Raw genomic sequence first — 15,000 nt, 5'->3', positions numbered from 1 at the left:
CTAATGACACCCTATTCCTCTATACTGGTAGCTTAGTCTCTAATGACACCCTATTCCTCTATACTGGTAGATTAGTCTCTAATGACACCCTATTCCTCTTGCAGTGCACTTCACTACACAAGACACTGATGAAAAGTAGTGCACTACACAGGGAATAGGTTGTGATTTGAGAGAGAGAGAGAGAGAGAGAGAGAGAGAGAGAGAGAGAGAGAGAGAGAGAGAGAGACAGAGAGAGAGAGAGAGAGAGAGAGAGATGAGCCATTGGAGCCAGCTGCTAACAGTGGTCCCAGAGGAATAATTTCTCTGCTCTATTCCACACTGCTTAGCACATGAAGGCAGTGTGTGTGTGTCACCCCAAGTGAGCCCGACTGGCCCAGAGGCTATACCCTGAAATTCAACAGTATGAAACAAATCTCACATTTTTAACTGCAGGATTTTCCACATTTCTGGCGTGTAGTGTCAGTGTTTTACATGTGTGTGCTTACTACTCTCTCTGGCTTCAAAGATCTGTAGTCTAGTGGAGCTCTTATAATCACATCTCTCTGCTGTCACCACCTTCACACTGATCACTCTATAGGACAGCACCTTAAATATACAGTTAGTATACAGAGGGAATGTACAGTTACTATACAGGGGGAATATACAGTGTATACAGTTAGTATACAGGGGGCATATACAGTTAGTATACAGGGGGAATGTACAGTTAGTATACAGGGGGAATATACAGTTAGTATACAGAGGGAATATACAGTTAGTATACAGGCGGAATATGCAGTGTATACAGTTAGTATACAGGGGGAATATACAGTTAGTATACAGGGGGAATATACAGTTAGTATACAGGGGGAATATACAGTTAGTATACAGTTAGTATACAGGGGGAATATACAGTTAGTATACAGGGGGAATGTACAGTTAGTATACAGGGGGAATATACAGTTAGTATACAGGGGGAATATACAGTTAGTATACAGAGGGAATATACAGTTAGTATACAGTTAGTATGCAGGGGGAATATACAGTTAGTATACAGGGGGAATATACAGTTAGTATACAGAGGGAATATACAGTTAGTATACAGGGGGAATATACAGTTAGTATACAGGGGGAATGTACAGTTAGTATACAGGGGGAATGTACAGTTAGTATACAGGGGGAATATACAGTTAGTATACAGGGGGAATGTACAGTTAGTATACAGGGGGAATATACAGTGTATACAGTTAGTATACAGGGGGAATATACAGTTAGTATACAGGGGGAATGTACAGTTAGTATACAGTTAGTATACAGTTAGTATACAGTTAGTATACAGGGGGAATATACAATTAGTATACAGGGGAATATACAGTTAGTATACAGTTAGTATACAGGGGGAATGTAGAGTTAGTATACAGGGAGAATGTACAGTTAGTATACAGGGGGAATGTAGAGTTAGTATACAGGGGGAATATACAGTTAGTATACAGGGAGAATGTACAGTTAGTATACAGGGGGAATATACAGTTAGTATACAGGGGGAATATACAGTTAGTATACAGTTAGTATACAGGGGGAATGTAGAGTTAGTATACAGGGAGAATGTACAGTTAGTATACAGGGGGAATGTAGAGTTAGTATACAGGGAGAATGTACAGTTAGTATACAGGGGGAATGTAGAGTTAGTATACATGGAGAATGTACAGTTAGTATACAGGGAGAATATACAGTTAGTATACAGTTAGTATACAGTTAGTATACAGGGGGAATGTACAGTTAGTATACAGAGGGAATGTACAGTTAGTATACAGAGGGAATGTACAGTTAGTATACAGGGGGAATATACAGTGTATACAGTTAGTATACAGGGGGAATATACAGTTAGTATACAGTTAGTATACAGTTAGTATACAAGGGGGAATGTACAGTTAGTATACAGAGGGAATGTACAGTTAGTATACAGAGGGAATGTACAGTTAGTATACAGGGGGAATATACAGTGTATACAGTTAGTATACAAGGGGAATATATACCATCTCCCCAGGGAGACTGTAAACCAATATGTACTTTTCTTTAATTGAAAATACTCAATGGCTAAATGACTTGATTACTGCCTAGATGAAGTAGAAAGAGATGGAGAGAGAGAGGGAAAGCAAAGCGAGAGAGATCTGGGATCTTGCTGGGGCTCTGAACAGGACTGGGCTGTGGGCCAAGTATTGTGAGGGTCAGAGTTTTCCAGATGCTTGTTTTTACGTTATAGAGGCAGTTTCTCTCTGTGACCTAGATAAAGAGTTGTTCCAGGCAGACTACTTTGCAGACCCCTGCCAAATCTCACAGCGCCTGGATAGGTATTTAACATATCAGCGAACCACATCACATGATGTAGAAATCTGATGCCCGACTGCACAGTCACTGACATGGCACACAACCATTGATTGATGCAAGGCAACGACTACAATATCGTCGGCTTGGAATACGACCAATGTCTGACCAATCTCAGCGTTATAGAGGCTGGGTGGGTGATGTTCAGAATGAATCTGTGTGGTTGTGAAAGTGAATCACAGCCCCTGGAGTTTGTAGTTCTATGTGTGACTGCGTGGTGTCTGATACACTGCTCACACTACTACTAGTCCATGTGGTTGACCAGCAGATAAACCATGTAGGACAAATGGAGGTAAAAGCTTTGTTTTTACCAGATAAAGAGAGTTTAACTGCTCTCATTAATCCTTCTCATTTCTGGATGCCCTGCTCTGTTTTAACATGGAGCGGTAATAATCTGAGCAATAATCCATCTTGAGAGAGGGAGATGTATTTGTAAGGCTTGGTAATGTAATTGTAATGGGTTTGTAATGAAAGGAGTTTATGTTTATTAGTAGAGTTAAGCCCAGGCACGCTATAACCATGGGGTATATAAGAATCCTTTTACTTTCCAAACTGACATCTGGACCAAGAAACATGCCATCCATTAACGTTTCAAATGACTTCTGGTACAAAAACACAAAGGCCGACAAGGTGGAAAACCTGTCAATGTGCCCCTGAGCAAGGCCCTTAACCCTAATTGATCCACGGTCTCCGTTGATCATGGAAGACCCTGGCTCTGACCCCATTCTCCGAGGGTGTCTATGGGATAGTTGGGATATGCAAATAACAAATTTCCAACTCACACATTCAAATGAATACACACTTGTACATGTATGAAATAGGACAAATACACACACACACTCACACACACACACACACACACACACACACACACACACACACACAAACCCCCCCCCCCCCCCACACACACACACACACACACACACACACTCACTCACTCACTCACTCACTCACTCACTCACTCACTCACTCACTCACACACACACACACACACACACACACACACACACACACACACACACACACACACACACACACACAGAGAGAGAGAGAGACTGAACCAGACCAGACCAGAGAGAGAGACTGAACCAGACCAGACCAGACCAGAGAGAGACTGAACCAGACCAGACCAGACCAGTGAGAGAGACTGAACCAGACCAGAGAGAGAGACTGAACCAGACCAGACCAGAGAGAGAGAGACTGAACCAGACCAGACCAGAGAGAGAGACTGAACCAACCCAGACCAGAGAGAGAGAGACTGAACCAGACCAGAGAGACTGAACCAGACCAGAGAGAGAGAGACTTAACCAGACCAGAGAGAGAGACTGAACCAGACCAGACCAGAGAGAGAGACTGAACCAGACCAGACCAGAGAGAGAGAGACTGAACCAGACCAGACCAGAGAGAGAGACTGAACCAGACCAGAGAGAGAGAGACTGAACCAGACCAGACCAGAGAGAGAGACCGAACCAGACCAAACCAGAGAGAGACTGAACCAGACCAGAGAGAGAGACTGAACCAGACCAGACCAGAGAGAGAGAGACTGAACCAGACCAGAGAGAGAGACAGAGAGACTGAACCAGACCAGACCAGAGAGAGAGACTGAACCAGACCAGAGAGAGAGACTGAACCAGACCAGAGAGACTGAACCAGACCAGACCAGAGAGAGACTTAACCAGACCAGAGAGAGAGACTGAACCAGACCAGACCAGAGAGAGAGACTGAACCAGACCAGACCAGAGAGAGAGAAACTGAACCAGACCAGACCAGAGAGAGAGACTGAACCAGACCAGAGAGAGAGACTGAACCAGACCAGACCAGAGAGAGAGACCGAACCAGACCAAACCAGAGAGAGACTGAACCAGACCAGAGAGAGAGACTGAACCAGACCAGACCAGAGAGAGAGACTGAACCAGACCAGAGAGAGAGAGAGAGAGACTGAACCAGACCAGACCAGAGAGAGAGACTGAACCAGACCAGACCAGAGAGAGGGAGACTGAACCAGACCAGACCAGAGAGAGAGACTGAACCAGACCAGACCAGAGAGAGAGACTGAACCAGACCAGACCAGAGAGAGAGGCCTGAACCAGACCAGAGAGAGAGACTGAACCAGACCAGACCAGACCAGAGAGAGAAACTGAACCAGACCAGACCAGAGAGAGAGACTGAACCAGACCAGACCAGAGAGAGAGACTGAACCAGACCAGAGAGAGAGAGACTGAACCAGACCAGAGAGAGACACTGAACCAGACCAGAGAGAGAGAAACTGAACCAGACCAGAGAGAGAGAGACTGAACCAGACCAGACCAGAGAGAGAGAGACTGAACCAGACCAGACCAGAGAGAGAGACTGAACCAGACCAGAGAGACTGAACCAGACCAGAGAGAGACTGAACTAGACCAGAGAGAGAGACTGAACCAGGCCAGAAAGAGAGAGAGACTGAACCAGACCAGACCAGAGAGAGAGACTGAACCAGACCAGAGAGACTGAACCAGACCAGAGAGAGACTGAACCAGACCAGAGAGACTGAACCAGACCAGAGAAAGAGAGACTGAACCAGACCAGAGAGAGAGAGACTGAACCAGACCAGAGAGAGAGACTGAACCAGACCAGAGAGAGAGACTGAACCAGACCAGAGAGAGAGAGAGACCGAACCAGACCAGACCAGAGAGAGAGACTGAACCAGACCAGAGAGAGAGACTGAACCAGACCAGACCAGAGAGAGACTGAACCAGACCAGAGAGAGAGAGAGACTGAACCAGACCAGAGAGAGACTGAACTAGACCAGAGAGACTGAACCAGACCAGACCAGAGAGAGAGACTGAACCAGACCAGAGAGACTGAACCAGACCAGAGAGAGACTGAACTAGACCAGAGAGAGAGAGAGACTGAACCAGACCAGACCAGAGAGAGAGACTGAACCAGACCAGAGAGACTGAACAAGACCAGAGAGAGACTGAACCAGACCAGAGAGACTGAACCAGACCAGAGAGAGAGAGACTGAACCAGACCAGAGAGAGAGAGACTGAACCAGACCAGAGAGAGAGACTGAACCAGACCAGAGAGACTGAACCAGACCAGAGAGAGACTGAACTAGACCAAAGACTGAACCAGACCAGAGGGACTAAACCAGACCAGACCAGAGGGACTAAACCAGACCAGACCAGAGAGACTGAATCAGAAGGAAAAAGAGAGAGAGGATGAGAGTGAGATAGAGAGAGATAGAGAGAGATAGAGAGAGATAGAGAGAGATAGAGTGAGATAGAGAGAGATAGAGAGAGATAGAGTGAGATAGAGAGAGATAGAGAGAGATAGAGTGAGATAGAGAGAGATAGAGAGCAGTTGAGTGAGATAGAGTGAGATAGAGTGAGATAGAGAGAGATAGAGAGAGATAGAGTGAGATAGAGAGAGATAGAGAGAGATAGAGAGAGATAGAGAGCAGTTGAGTGAGATAGAGAGAGATAGAGAGAGATAGAGAGCAGTTGAGTGAGATAGAGAGAGATAGAGTGAGATAGAGAGAGATAGAGAGAGCTAGAGAGAGATAGAGAGCAGTTGAGTGAGATAGAGAGAGATAGAGAGAGATAGAGAGAGATAGAGAGCAGTTGAGTGAGATAGAGAGAGATAGAGAGCAGTTGAGTGAGATAGAGAGAGATAGAGAGCAGTTGAGTGAGATAGAGTGAGATAGAGAGAGATAGAGAGAGATAGAGAGAGATAGAGAGAGATAGAGTGAGATAGAGAGAGATAGAGAGAGATAGAGAGAGATAGAGAGAGATAGAGAGCAGTTGAGTGAGATAGAGTGAGATATAGAGAGATAGAGAGAGATAGAGAGCAGTTGAGTGAGATAGAGTGAGATAGAGAGAGATAGAGAGAGATAGAGAGCAGTTGAGTGAGATAGAGTGAGATAGAGAGAGATAGAGAGAGATAGAGAGAAGTTGAGTGATATAGAGAGCAGTTGAGTGAGATAGAGAGAGATAGAGAGCAGTTGAGTGAGATAGAGAGAGATAGAGAGCAGTTGAGTGAGATAGAGAGAGATAGAGAGCAGTTGAGTGAGATAGAGTGAGATAGAGAGAGATAGAGAGAGATAGAGAGCAGTTGAGTGAGATAGAGAGAGATAGAGAGAGATAGAGAGAGATAGAGTGAGATAGAGAGAGATAGAGAGAGATAGAGAGAGATAGAGAGCAGTTGAGTGAGATAGAGTGAGATAGAGTGAGATAGAGAGAGATAGAGTGAGATAGAGAGCAGTTGAGTGAGATAGAGAGAGATAGAGAGAGATAGAGAGCAGTTGAGTGAGATAGAGTGAGATAGAGAGAGATAGAGAGAGATAGAGAGCAGTTGAGTGAGATAGAGAGAGATAGAGAGAGATAGAGAGGGATAGAGAGCAGTTGAGAGAGATAGAGAGAGATAGAGAGCAGTTGAGTGAGATAGAGTGAGATAGAGTGAGATAGAGAGAGATAGAGAGAGATAGAGAGAGATAGAGAGCAGTTGAGAGAGATAGAGAGAGATAGAGAGCAGTTGAGTGAGATAGAGTGAGATAGAGAGAGATAGAGAGCAGTTGAGTGAGATAGAGAGAGATAGAGAGAGATAGAGAGAGATAGAGAGCAGTTGAGAGAGATAGAGAGAGATAGAGAGCAGTTGGGTGAGATAGAGTGAGATAGAGTGAGATAGAGAGAGATAGAGAGAGATAGAGAGAGATAGAGAGCAGTTGAGAGAGATAGAGAGAGATAGAGAGCAGTTGAGTGAGATAGAGTGAGATAGAGTGAGATAGAGAGAGATAGAGAGAGATAGAGAGAGATAGAGAGCAGTTGAGAGAGATAGAGAGAGATAGAGAGAGATAGAGAGAGATAGAGAGAGATAGAGAGCAGTTGAGAGAGATAGAGAGAGATAGAGAGCAGTTGAGTGAGATAGAGAGAGATAGAGAGCAGTTGAGAGAGATAGAGAGAGATAGAGAGAGATAGAGAGCAGTTGAGAGAGATAGAGAGAGATAGAGAGCAGTTGAGTGAGATAGAGAGAGATAGAGAGAGATAGAGAGCAGTTGAGTGAGATAGAGAGAGATAGAGAGAGATAGAGAGAGATAGAGAGCAGTTGAGAGAGATAGAGAGAGATAGAGAGCAGTTGAGTGAGATAGAGTGAGATAGAGTGAGATAGAGAGAGATAGAGAGAGATAGAGAGAGATAGAGAGCAGTTGAGAGAGATAGAGAGAGATAGAGAGAGATAGAGAGCAGTTGAGTGAGATAGAGTGAGATAGAGTGAGATAGAGAGAGATAGAGAGAGATAGAGAGAGATAGAGAGCAGTTGAGAGAGATAGAGAGAGATAGAGAGAGATAGAGAGAGATAGAGAGAGATAGAGAGCAGTTGAGAGAGATAGAGAGAGATAGAGAGCAGTTGAGTGAGATAGAGAGAGATAGAGAGCAGTTGAGAGAGATAGAGAGAGATAGAGAGCAGTTGAGTGAGATAGAGTGAGATCGAGTGAGATAGAGAGAGATAGAGAGAGATAGAGTGAGAGAGAGCAGTTGAGAGAGATAGAGAGAGATAGAGAGCAGTTGAGTGAGATAGAGAGAGATAGAGAGATAGAGAGAGATAGAGAGCAGTTGAGTGAGATAGAGAGAGATAGAGTGAGATAGAGTGAGATAGAGAGAGATAGAGAGCAGTTGAGTGAGATAGAGAGAGATAGAGAGAGATAGAGAAAGATAGAGATAGAGAGCAGTTGAGTGAGATAGAGAGAGATAGAGAGAGATAGAGAGCAGTTGAGTGAGATAGAGAGAGATAGAGAGAGATAGAGAGAGATAGAGAGCAGTTGAGTGAGAGAGAGAGATAGAGAGAGATAGAGAGCAGTTGAGTGAGAGAGAGAGAGATAGAGAGAGATAGAGAGCAGTTGAGTGAGAGAGATAGAGTGAGATAGAGAGAGATAGAGAGAGATAGAGAGATAGAGAGAGATAGAGAGCAGTTGAGTGAGATAGAGTGAGATAGAGAGCAGTTGAGTGAGATAGAGAGAGATAGAGAGAGATAGAGAGAGATAGAGAGAGATAGAGAGCAGTTGAGTGAGATAGAGTGAGATAGAGAGCAGTTGAGTGAGATAGAGAGAGATAGAGAGAGATAGAGAGAGATAGAGAGCAGTTGAGTGAGAGGGTTATTTTGTGGTTCTGTAGCAGCAGTATATTTCTCTCATTTCATCATTGATTTCATCAGAGGCCGATGTGGGCTGGCTTCAGTGTATGTCTCTGAGTAGATAAATCAGGACACACCGACCAGTCAACCAAACATCAACCTAACAATAACCACACAATAACACACGACACATCAGTCGACCAAACACAAACAACTTGTAAACCTTTCACAAGTGAGTTCCATACTAACTCTCATCTCTCTCTCTCTGTAGATATTAATGAGTGTGAGATTGGGGCCCATAATTGTGACAGACATGCCTCATGTACCAACACGGCTGGTAGCTTCAAGTGTAGCTGTGCTCCGGGATGGATTGGAGACGGGATCAAATGCACAGGTAGGAACAACTTATGACCAGCTATGACCAGCTATAACCAGCTATGAACAGCAATGAACTGCCATGAACAGGGAGGAACAGGTAGGAACAACCTATAAACCACTATGACCAGCTATAACCAGCTATGAACAGCAATGAACTGCCATGAACAGGGAGGAACAGGTAGGAACAACCTATAAATCACTATGACCAGCTATAACCAGCTATGAACAGCAATGAACTGCCATGAACAGGTAGGAACAACCTATAAACCGCTATGACCAGCTATAACCAGCTATAACCAGCTGTGACCAGCTATAACCAGCTATGACCAGCTATAACCAGCTATGACCAGCTGTGACCAGCTATAACCAGCTATAACCAGCTATGACCAGCTTTGACCAGCTATGACCAGCTATAACCAGCTGTGACCAGCTACGACCACTTATGACTTGTAGTAACCAATAACCACTAACTTTGGTATTAACTACTGTATCTGAAACGTTTTAGAAATGTCTACCAGAATACCAGTTATAAACGATTGTTGTTATTAACAACAATATTCAGTTATCTGTACCAGTTTTAGATGTTCTATCAACCCAGCTACATCTAATACTAACTACCCGTTATGAATGGTTTATCAAGCATCAATAATCAACCATCTGTGTGTGTTTCAGACCTGGATGAGTGTTCCAACGGGACCCACATGTGCAGCAACAACGCAGACTGTCTGAACACCATGGGATCATACCGCTGCCACTGCAAGGACGGATTCTCTGGGGACGGATTCTACTGCTCAGGTCACAGGGTCACACGGACTCATGTTCAAATATTTCACTTGACTGTAGATCTCAGTACCTGCTTATTATTCTCAGTGAAGTGATTTGTAATGATGTGTTTATGTGTTCTGGTACAGACAGCGATGAGTGTGCAGATAACGTGAACCTTTGTGAGAGCGGTAACTGCCTGAATGTTCCTGGAGGCTACCGTTGTGAATGTGACATGGGTTTCATCCCAACCCCGGACGGAAAGGCCTGCGAGGGTAAGACAGCTACTGACACCCTAACAACACTGTGTCTATTCCTGCCATGTGTACATTTAAATCACAATATTATCTGTCTAACAGTTACATGCTGTTAAAGAAGGCTGTTTTGGAATAGTCGATATGTTTATAGTTTATATATAGTTTACAGTTGTGCTTTATTAAAGAGAAAGGAGAGGTTTCTATTGCCAATAAAACACAGGGCTGGAATGAGATACATGCTCAAACTGGCCTCCTTATGTTTAACTTTACACTTCTCGAACCAATAATTAAACAAATTAACTGCAGCACACTGGTATTCTGTCAGCATGAGTGTGTGTGTGTGTCCCTTAGTGTGTGTGTGTCCCTTAGTGTGTGTGTCCCTTAGTGTGTGTGTGTGTCCCTTAGTGTGTGTGTGTGTCCCTTAGTGTGTGTGTGTGTCCCTTAGTGTGTGTGTGTGTCCCTTAGTGTGTGTGTGTGTCCCTTAGTGTGTGTGTGTGTCCCTTAGTGTGTGTGTGTGTCCCTTAGTGTGTGTGTGTCCCTTAGTGTGTGTGTCCCTTAGTGTGTGTGTGTGTCCCTTAGTGTGTGTGTGTGTCCCTTAGTGTGTGTGTGTGTCCCTTAGTGTGTGTGTCCCTTAGTGTGTGTGTGTGTCCCTTAGTGTGTGTGTGTGTCCCTTAGTGTGTGTGTCCCTAAGTGTGTGTGTGTGTCCCTTAGTGTGTGTGTGTGTCCCTTAATGTGTGTGTGTCCCTTAGTGTGTGTGTGTGTCCCTTAGTGTGTGTGTGTCCCTTAGTGTGTGTGTGTGTCCCTTAGTGTGTGTGTGTGTCCCTTAGTGTGTGTGTGTCCCTTAGTGTGTGTGTGTCCCTTAGTGTGTGTGTGTGTCCCTTAGTATGTGTGTGTCCCTTAGTGTGTGTGTGTGTGTCCCTTAATGTGTGTGTCCCTTAGTGTGTGTGTGTCCCTTAGTGTGTGTGTGTGTCCCTTAGTGTGTGTGTGTGTGTCCCTTAGTGTGTGTGTGTCCCTTAGTGTGTGTGTGTGTCCCTTAATGTTTGTGTCCCTTAGTGTGTGTGTCCCTTAGAGTGTGTGTGTCCCCCTTAGTGTGTGTCCCTTAGTGTGCGTGTGTGTCCCTTAGTGTGTGTGTGTCCCTTAGTGTGCGTGTGTGTCTCTTAGTGCGTGTGTATCCCTTAGTGTGTGTTTGTCTCTTAGAGTGTGTGTGTACGTGTGTGTGTGTGTCTCTTAGAGTGTGTGTGTACATGTGTGTGTGTATCCCTTAGTATGCGTGTGTGTCTCTTAGTGTGTGTGTGTGTCCCTTAGTGTGTGTTTGTCTCTTAGAGTGTGTGTGTGTGTGTGTGTGTGTGTGTGTGTGTCAAGGTACACTCCGTCCCAGGACCATTCATCCTTCCCAGCTGGACTCCCTCTCTAACCGCTCTCTTTCTCCCTCTCTCTCTCCCTCCCTCCCACAGACATAGACGAGTGTACCTTTGCCGATATCTGTGTGAATGGAAGGTGTCAGAACATTCCGGGGCTGTTCAGGTGTCAGTGTAGCATCGGCTACGAGCTGGACAGGAGCGGAGGCAACTGCACTGGTAAACCACACACACCTGTTAACATAGGCAGACACACATAGCACAGTCTTCTCTGTGTGATAACACACCCTGTCACCCCAGTGTAGCTCTCCTCAGAGAACCTGTATGGGTCAGGATATATACAGTGGGGCAAAAAAGTATTTAGTCAGCCACCAATTGTGCAAGTTCTCCCACTTAAAAAGATGAGAGACGCCTGTAATGTTCATCATAGGTACACTTCAACTATGACAGACAAAATTAGAAAATAAATCCAGAAAATCACATTGTAGGATTTTTAATGAATTTATTTGCAAATTATGGTGGAAAATAAGTATTTGGTCACCTACAAACAAGCAAGATTTCTGGCTCTCACAGACCTGTAACTTCTTCTTTAAGAGGCTCCTCTGTCCTCCACTCGTTACCTGTATTCATGGCACCTGTTTGAACTTGTTATCCGTATAAAAGACACCTGTCCACAACCTCAAACAGTCACACTCCAAACTCCACTATGGCCAAGACCAAAGAGCTGTCAAAGGACACCAGAAACAAAATTGTAGACCTGCACCAGGCTGGGAAGACTGAACCTGCAATAGGTAAGCAGCTTGGTTTGAAGAAATCAACTGTGGGAGCAATTATTAGGAAATGTAAGACATACAAGACCACTGAGAATATCCCTTGATCTGGGGCTCCACGCAAGATCTCACCCCGTGGGGTCAAAATGATCACAAGAACGGTGAGCAAAAATCCCAGAACCACACGGGGGGACCTAGTGAATGACCTGCAGAGAGCTGGGACCAAAGTAACAAAGCCTACCATCAGAAACACACTACGCCGCTAGGGACTCAAATCCTGCAGTGCCAGACGTGTCCAGGCCCGTCTGAAGTTTGCTAGAGAGCATTTGGATGATCCAGAAGAAGATTGGGAGAATGTCATATGGTCAGATGAAACCAAAATATAACTTTTTGGTAAAAACTCAACTCGTCGTGTTTGGAGGACAAAGAATGCTGAGTTGCATCCAAAGAACACCATGCCTACTGTGAAGCATGGGGGTGGCAACATCATGCTTTGGGGCTGTTTTTCTGCAAAGGGACCAGGACGACTGATCCGTGTAAAGGAAAGAATGAATGGGGCCATGTATAGTGAGATTTTGAGTGAAAACTTCCTTCCATCAGCAAGGGCATTGAAGATGAAATGTGGCTGGGTCTTTCAGCATGACAATTATCCCAAACACACTGCCCGGGCAACAAAGGAGTGACTTCGTAAGAAGCATTTCAAGGTCCTGGAGTGGCCTAGCCAGTCTCCAGATCTCAACCCCATAGAAAATCTTTGGAGGGAGTTGAAAGTCCGTGTTGCCCAGCAACAGCCCCAAAACATCACTGCTCTAGAGGAGATCTGCATGGAGGAATGGGCCAAAATACCAGCAACAGTGTGTGAAAATCTTGTGAAGACTTACAGAAAACGTTTGACCTCTGTCATTGCCAACAAAGGGTATATAACAAAGTATTGAGAGAAACTTTTGTTATTGACCAAATACTTATTTTCCACCATAATTTGCAAATCAATTCATTAAAAATGCTGCAATGTGATTTTCTGAATTTTTTTCCCTCATTTTGTCTGTCATAGTTGAAGTGTACCTATGATTAAATTACAGGCCTCTCTCATCTTTTTAAGTGGGAGAACTTGCACAATTGGTGGCTGACTAAATACTTTTTTGCTCCACTGTACTGTCTATTGGGGCGGCAGGGTAGCCTAGTGGTTAGAGCGTTGGACTAGTAACCGGAAGGTTGCAAGTTCAAACCCCCGAGCTGACAAGGCCGTCATTGAAAATAAGAATTTGTTCTTAACTGACTTGCCTGGTTAAATAAAGGTAAAATAAAAAATAAAATATTAAGCCCAGTAGAATTACACATTACATTGGTATCAATGCTAAGTGTTTCTCCATAGACACTAAAACAAAGAACAAAAGGTTAACACAAGGCTAAATGGCCTGTCAGTAAGACTGTCCCTGAGTTTCTGTGTTGTCATGACACTCTGTTCTCTGGACACTGTGAAGAGACGACCAGTCTCCCCCAACCAAACCCTCATCCTTCCTAACCCCAATCAGACTCATCCCCTTCTCCACTGGGATGGAGGGACGGAGAAAGGGATGATTCCTCTCCTCCCTCAGTATAAGGAGTCATATTAATGATGAGGACTGACACCCACTCCCTAATACCACACATACACACACACACACACACACACACACACATCACATCACTAGCGTACACACTTAGGCATTTGTGACAGTCTCTCTCTCTCTCTCTCTCTCTCTCTTTCTCTCCTTCTCTCCATCCACCACCCCCCCTCTCTCTCTCTCTCTCTCTCTCTCTCTCTCTCTCTATCTCTCTCTCTCCCTCTCCATCCACCCCCCCTCTCTCTCTCTCTCCCTCTCTCTCCATCCACCACCCCACTCTCCCTCTCTCTCTCTCCATCCACCCCCTCTCTCTCTCTCCATCCACCACCCCCCTTTCTCTCTCTTTCTCTCCATCCATCCCCCCTCTCTCTCTTTCTCCATCCATCCACCACCCCTCTCTCTCTCTCTCTCTCCATCCACCACCCCTCTCTCCCCCCCTCTCTCTCTCTCACTCTCTCTCTCCCCCCTCTCCTATCAGACATTAATGAGTGTGCTGACCCGACCACCTGTATCAGTGGACTGTGTGTCAACACCCCAGGTAGCTACATCTGTAACTGTCCTCAAGACTTCGAACTCAACCCCACCCGCGTGGGCTGTGTAGGTGAGACATCGCTCTGGACTCACTCACACACACACTTTCAGTATGGGTCCTTCTGATGGGAGATGACTGAGTATGTGTGTGTCCCTTCCCAGACACTCGTTCTGGTGACTGCTATCTGGACGTGCGGATGCGGGGGGATGCGTCTGAGAGTTTGGTCTGTTCCAATGAGATAGGTGTGGCGGTGTCCAAAGCCTCATGCTGCTGTTCTCTAGGGCAGGCCTGGGGAACACCCTGCGAATCCTGCCCCCCTCTCAACTCCTGTGAGTCAGTCTGACCTATCACCCCATCTAACACAATACTTACATGGAAAGATCCCTGAATGTTGTGATGTAGGGAATAAATCATTTGTCTTCCAGCGGAGTACAAGACGTTGTGTCCAGGAGGAGAGGGATTCAGACCTAACCCCATCACTGTTATACTGGAAGGTTAGTTCAACCTAACCTCTGACCTCTAACCCCATCACTGTTATACTGGAAGGTTAGTTCAACCTAACCTCTAACCCCATCACTGTTATACTGGAAGGTTAGTTCAACCTAACCTCTGACCTCTAACCCCATCACTGTTATACTGGAAGTTTAGTTCAACCTAACCTCTGACCTCTAACCCCATCACTGTTATACTGGAAGGTTAGTTCAACCTAACCTCTGACCTCTAACCCCATCACTGTTATACTGGAAGGTTAGTTCAACCTAACCTCTGACCTCTAACCCCATTACTGTTATACTGGAAGGTTAGTTCAACTTAACCTCTGACCTCTAACCCCACCACTGTTATACTCGAAGGTTAGTTCAACCTAACCTCTGA

The 15,000-nt window shown here is 45.1% G+C and overlaps 1 protein-coding gene across 1 annotated transcript in view; it reads left to right on the top strand.

Annotated features, from left to right (window-relative positions):
* Positions 1 to 15,000, top strand: part of LOC139403872 (fibrillin-1-like) — a 128,668-nt gene that overhangs the window by 69,577 nt on the left and 44,091 nt on the right. Inside the window, exons 33-39 of the mRNA XM_071147050.1 lie at positions 8,738 to 8,860; positions 9,517 to 9,639; positions 9,756 to 9,881; positions 11,318 to 11,440; positions 14,074 to 14,196; positions 14,289 to 14,456; positions 14,553 to 14,621. Of these exons, the coding sequence (XP_071003151.1) occupies positions 8,738 to 8,860; positions 9,517 to 9,639; positions 9,756 to 9,881; positions 11,318 to 11,440; positions 14,074 to 14,196; positions 14,289 to 14,456; positions 14,553 to 14,621 (855 nt within the window). The remainder of the gene's footprint in view (positions 1 to 8,737; positions 8,861 to 9,516; positions 9,640 to 9,755; positions 9,882 to 11,317; positions 11,441 to 14,073; positions 14,197 to 14,288; positions 14,457 to 14,552; positions 14,622 to 15,000) is intronic.

This window comes from Oncorhynchus clarkii, unplaced genomic scaffold, assembly GCF_045791955.1.
Source record: "Oncorhynchus clarkii lewisi isolate Uvic-CL-2024 unplaced genomic scaffold, UVic_Ocla_1.0 unplaced_contig_3708_pilon_pilon, whole genome shotgun sequence".
Lineage (NCBI taxonomy): Eukaryota > Metazoa > Chordata > Actinopteri > Salmoniformes > Salmonidae > Oncorhynchus > Oncorhynchus clarkii.
The sequence above is the reverse complement of the archived record's forward strand: the minus strand, read 5'-3'. Positions and strand labels throughout refer to the sequence as shown.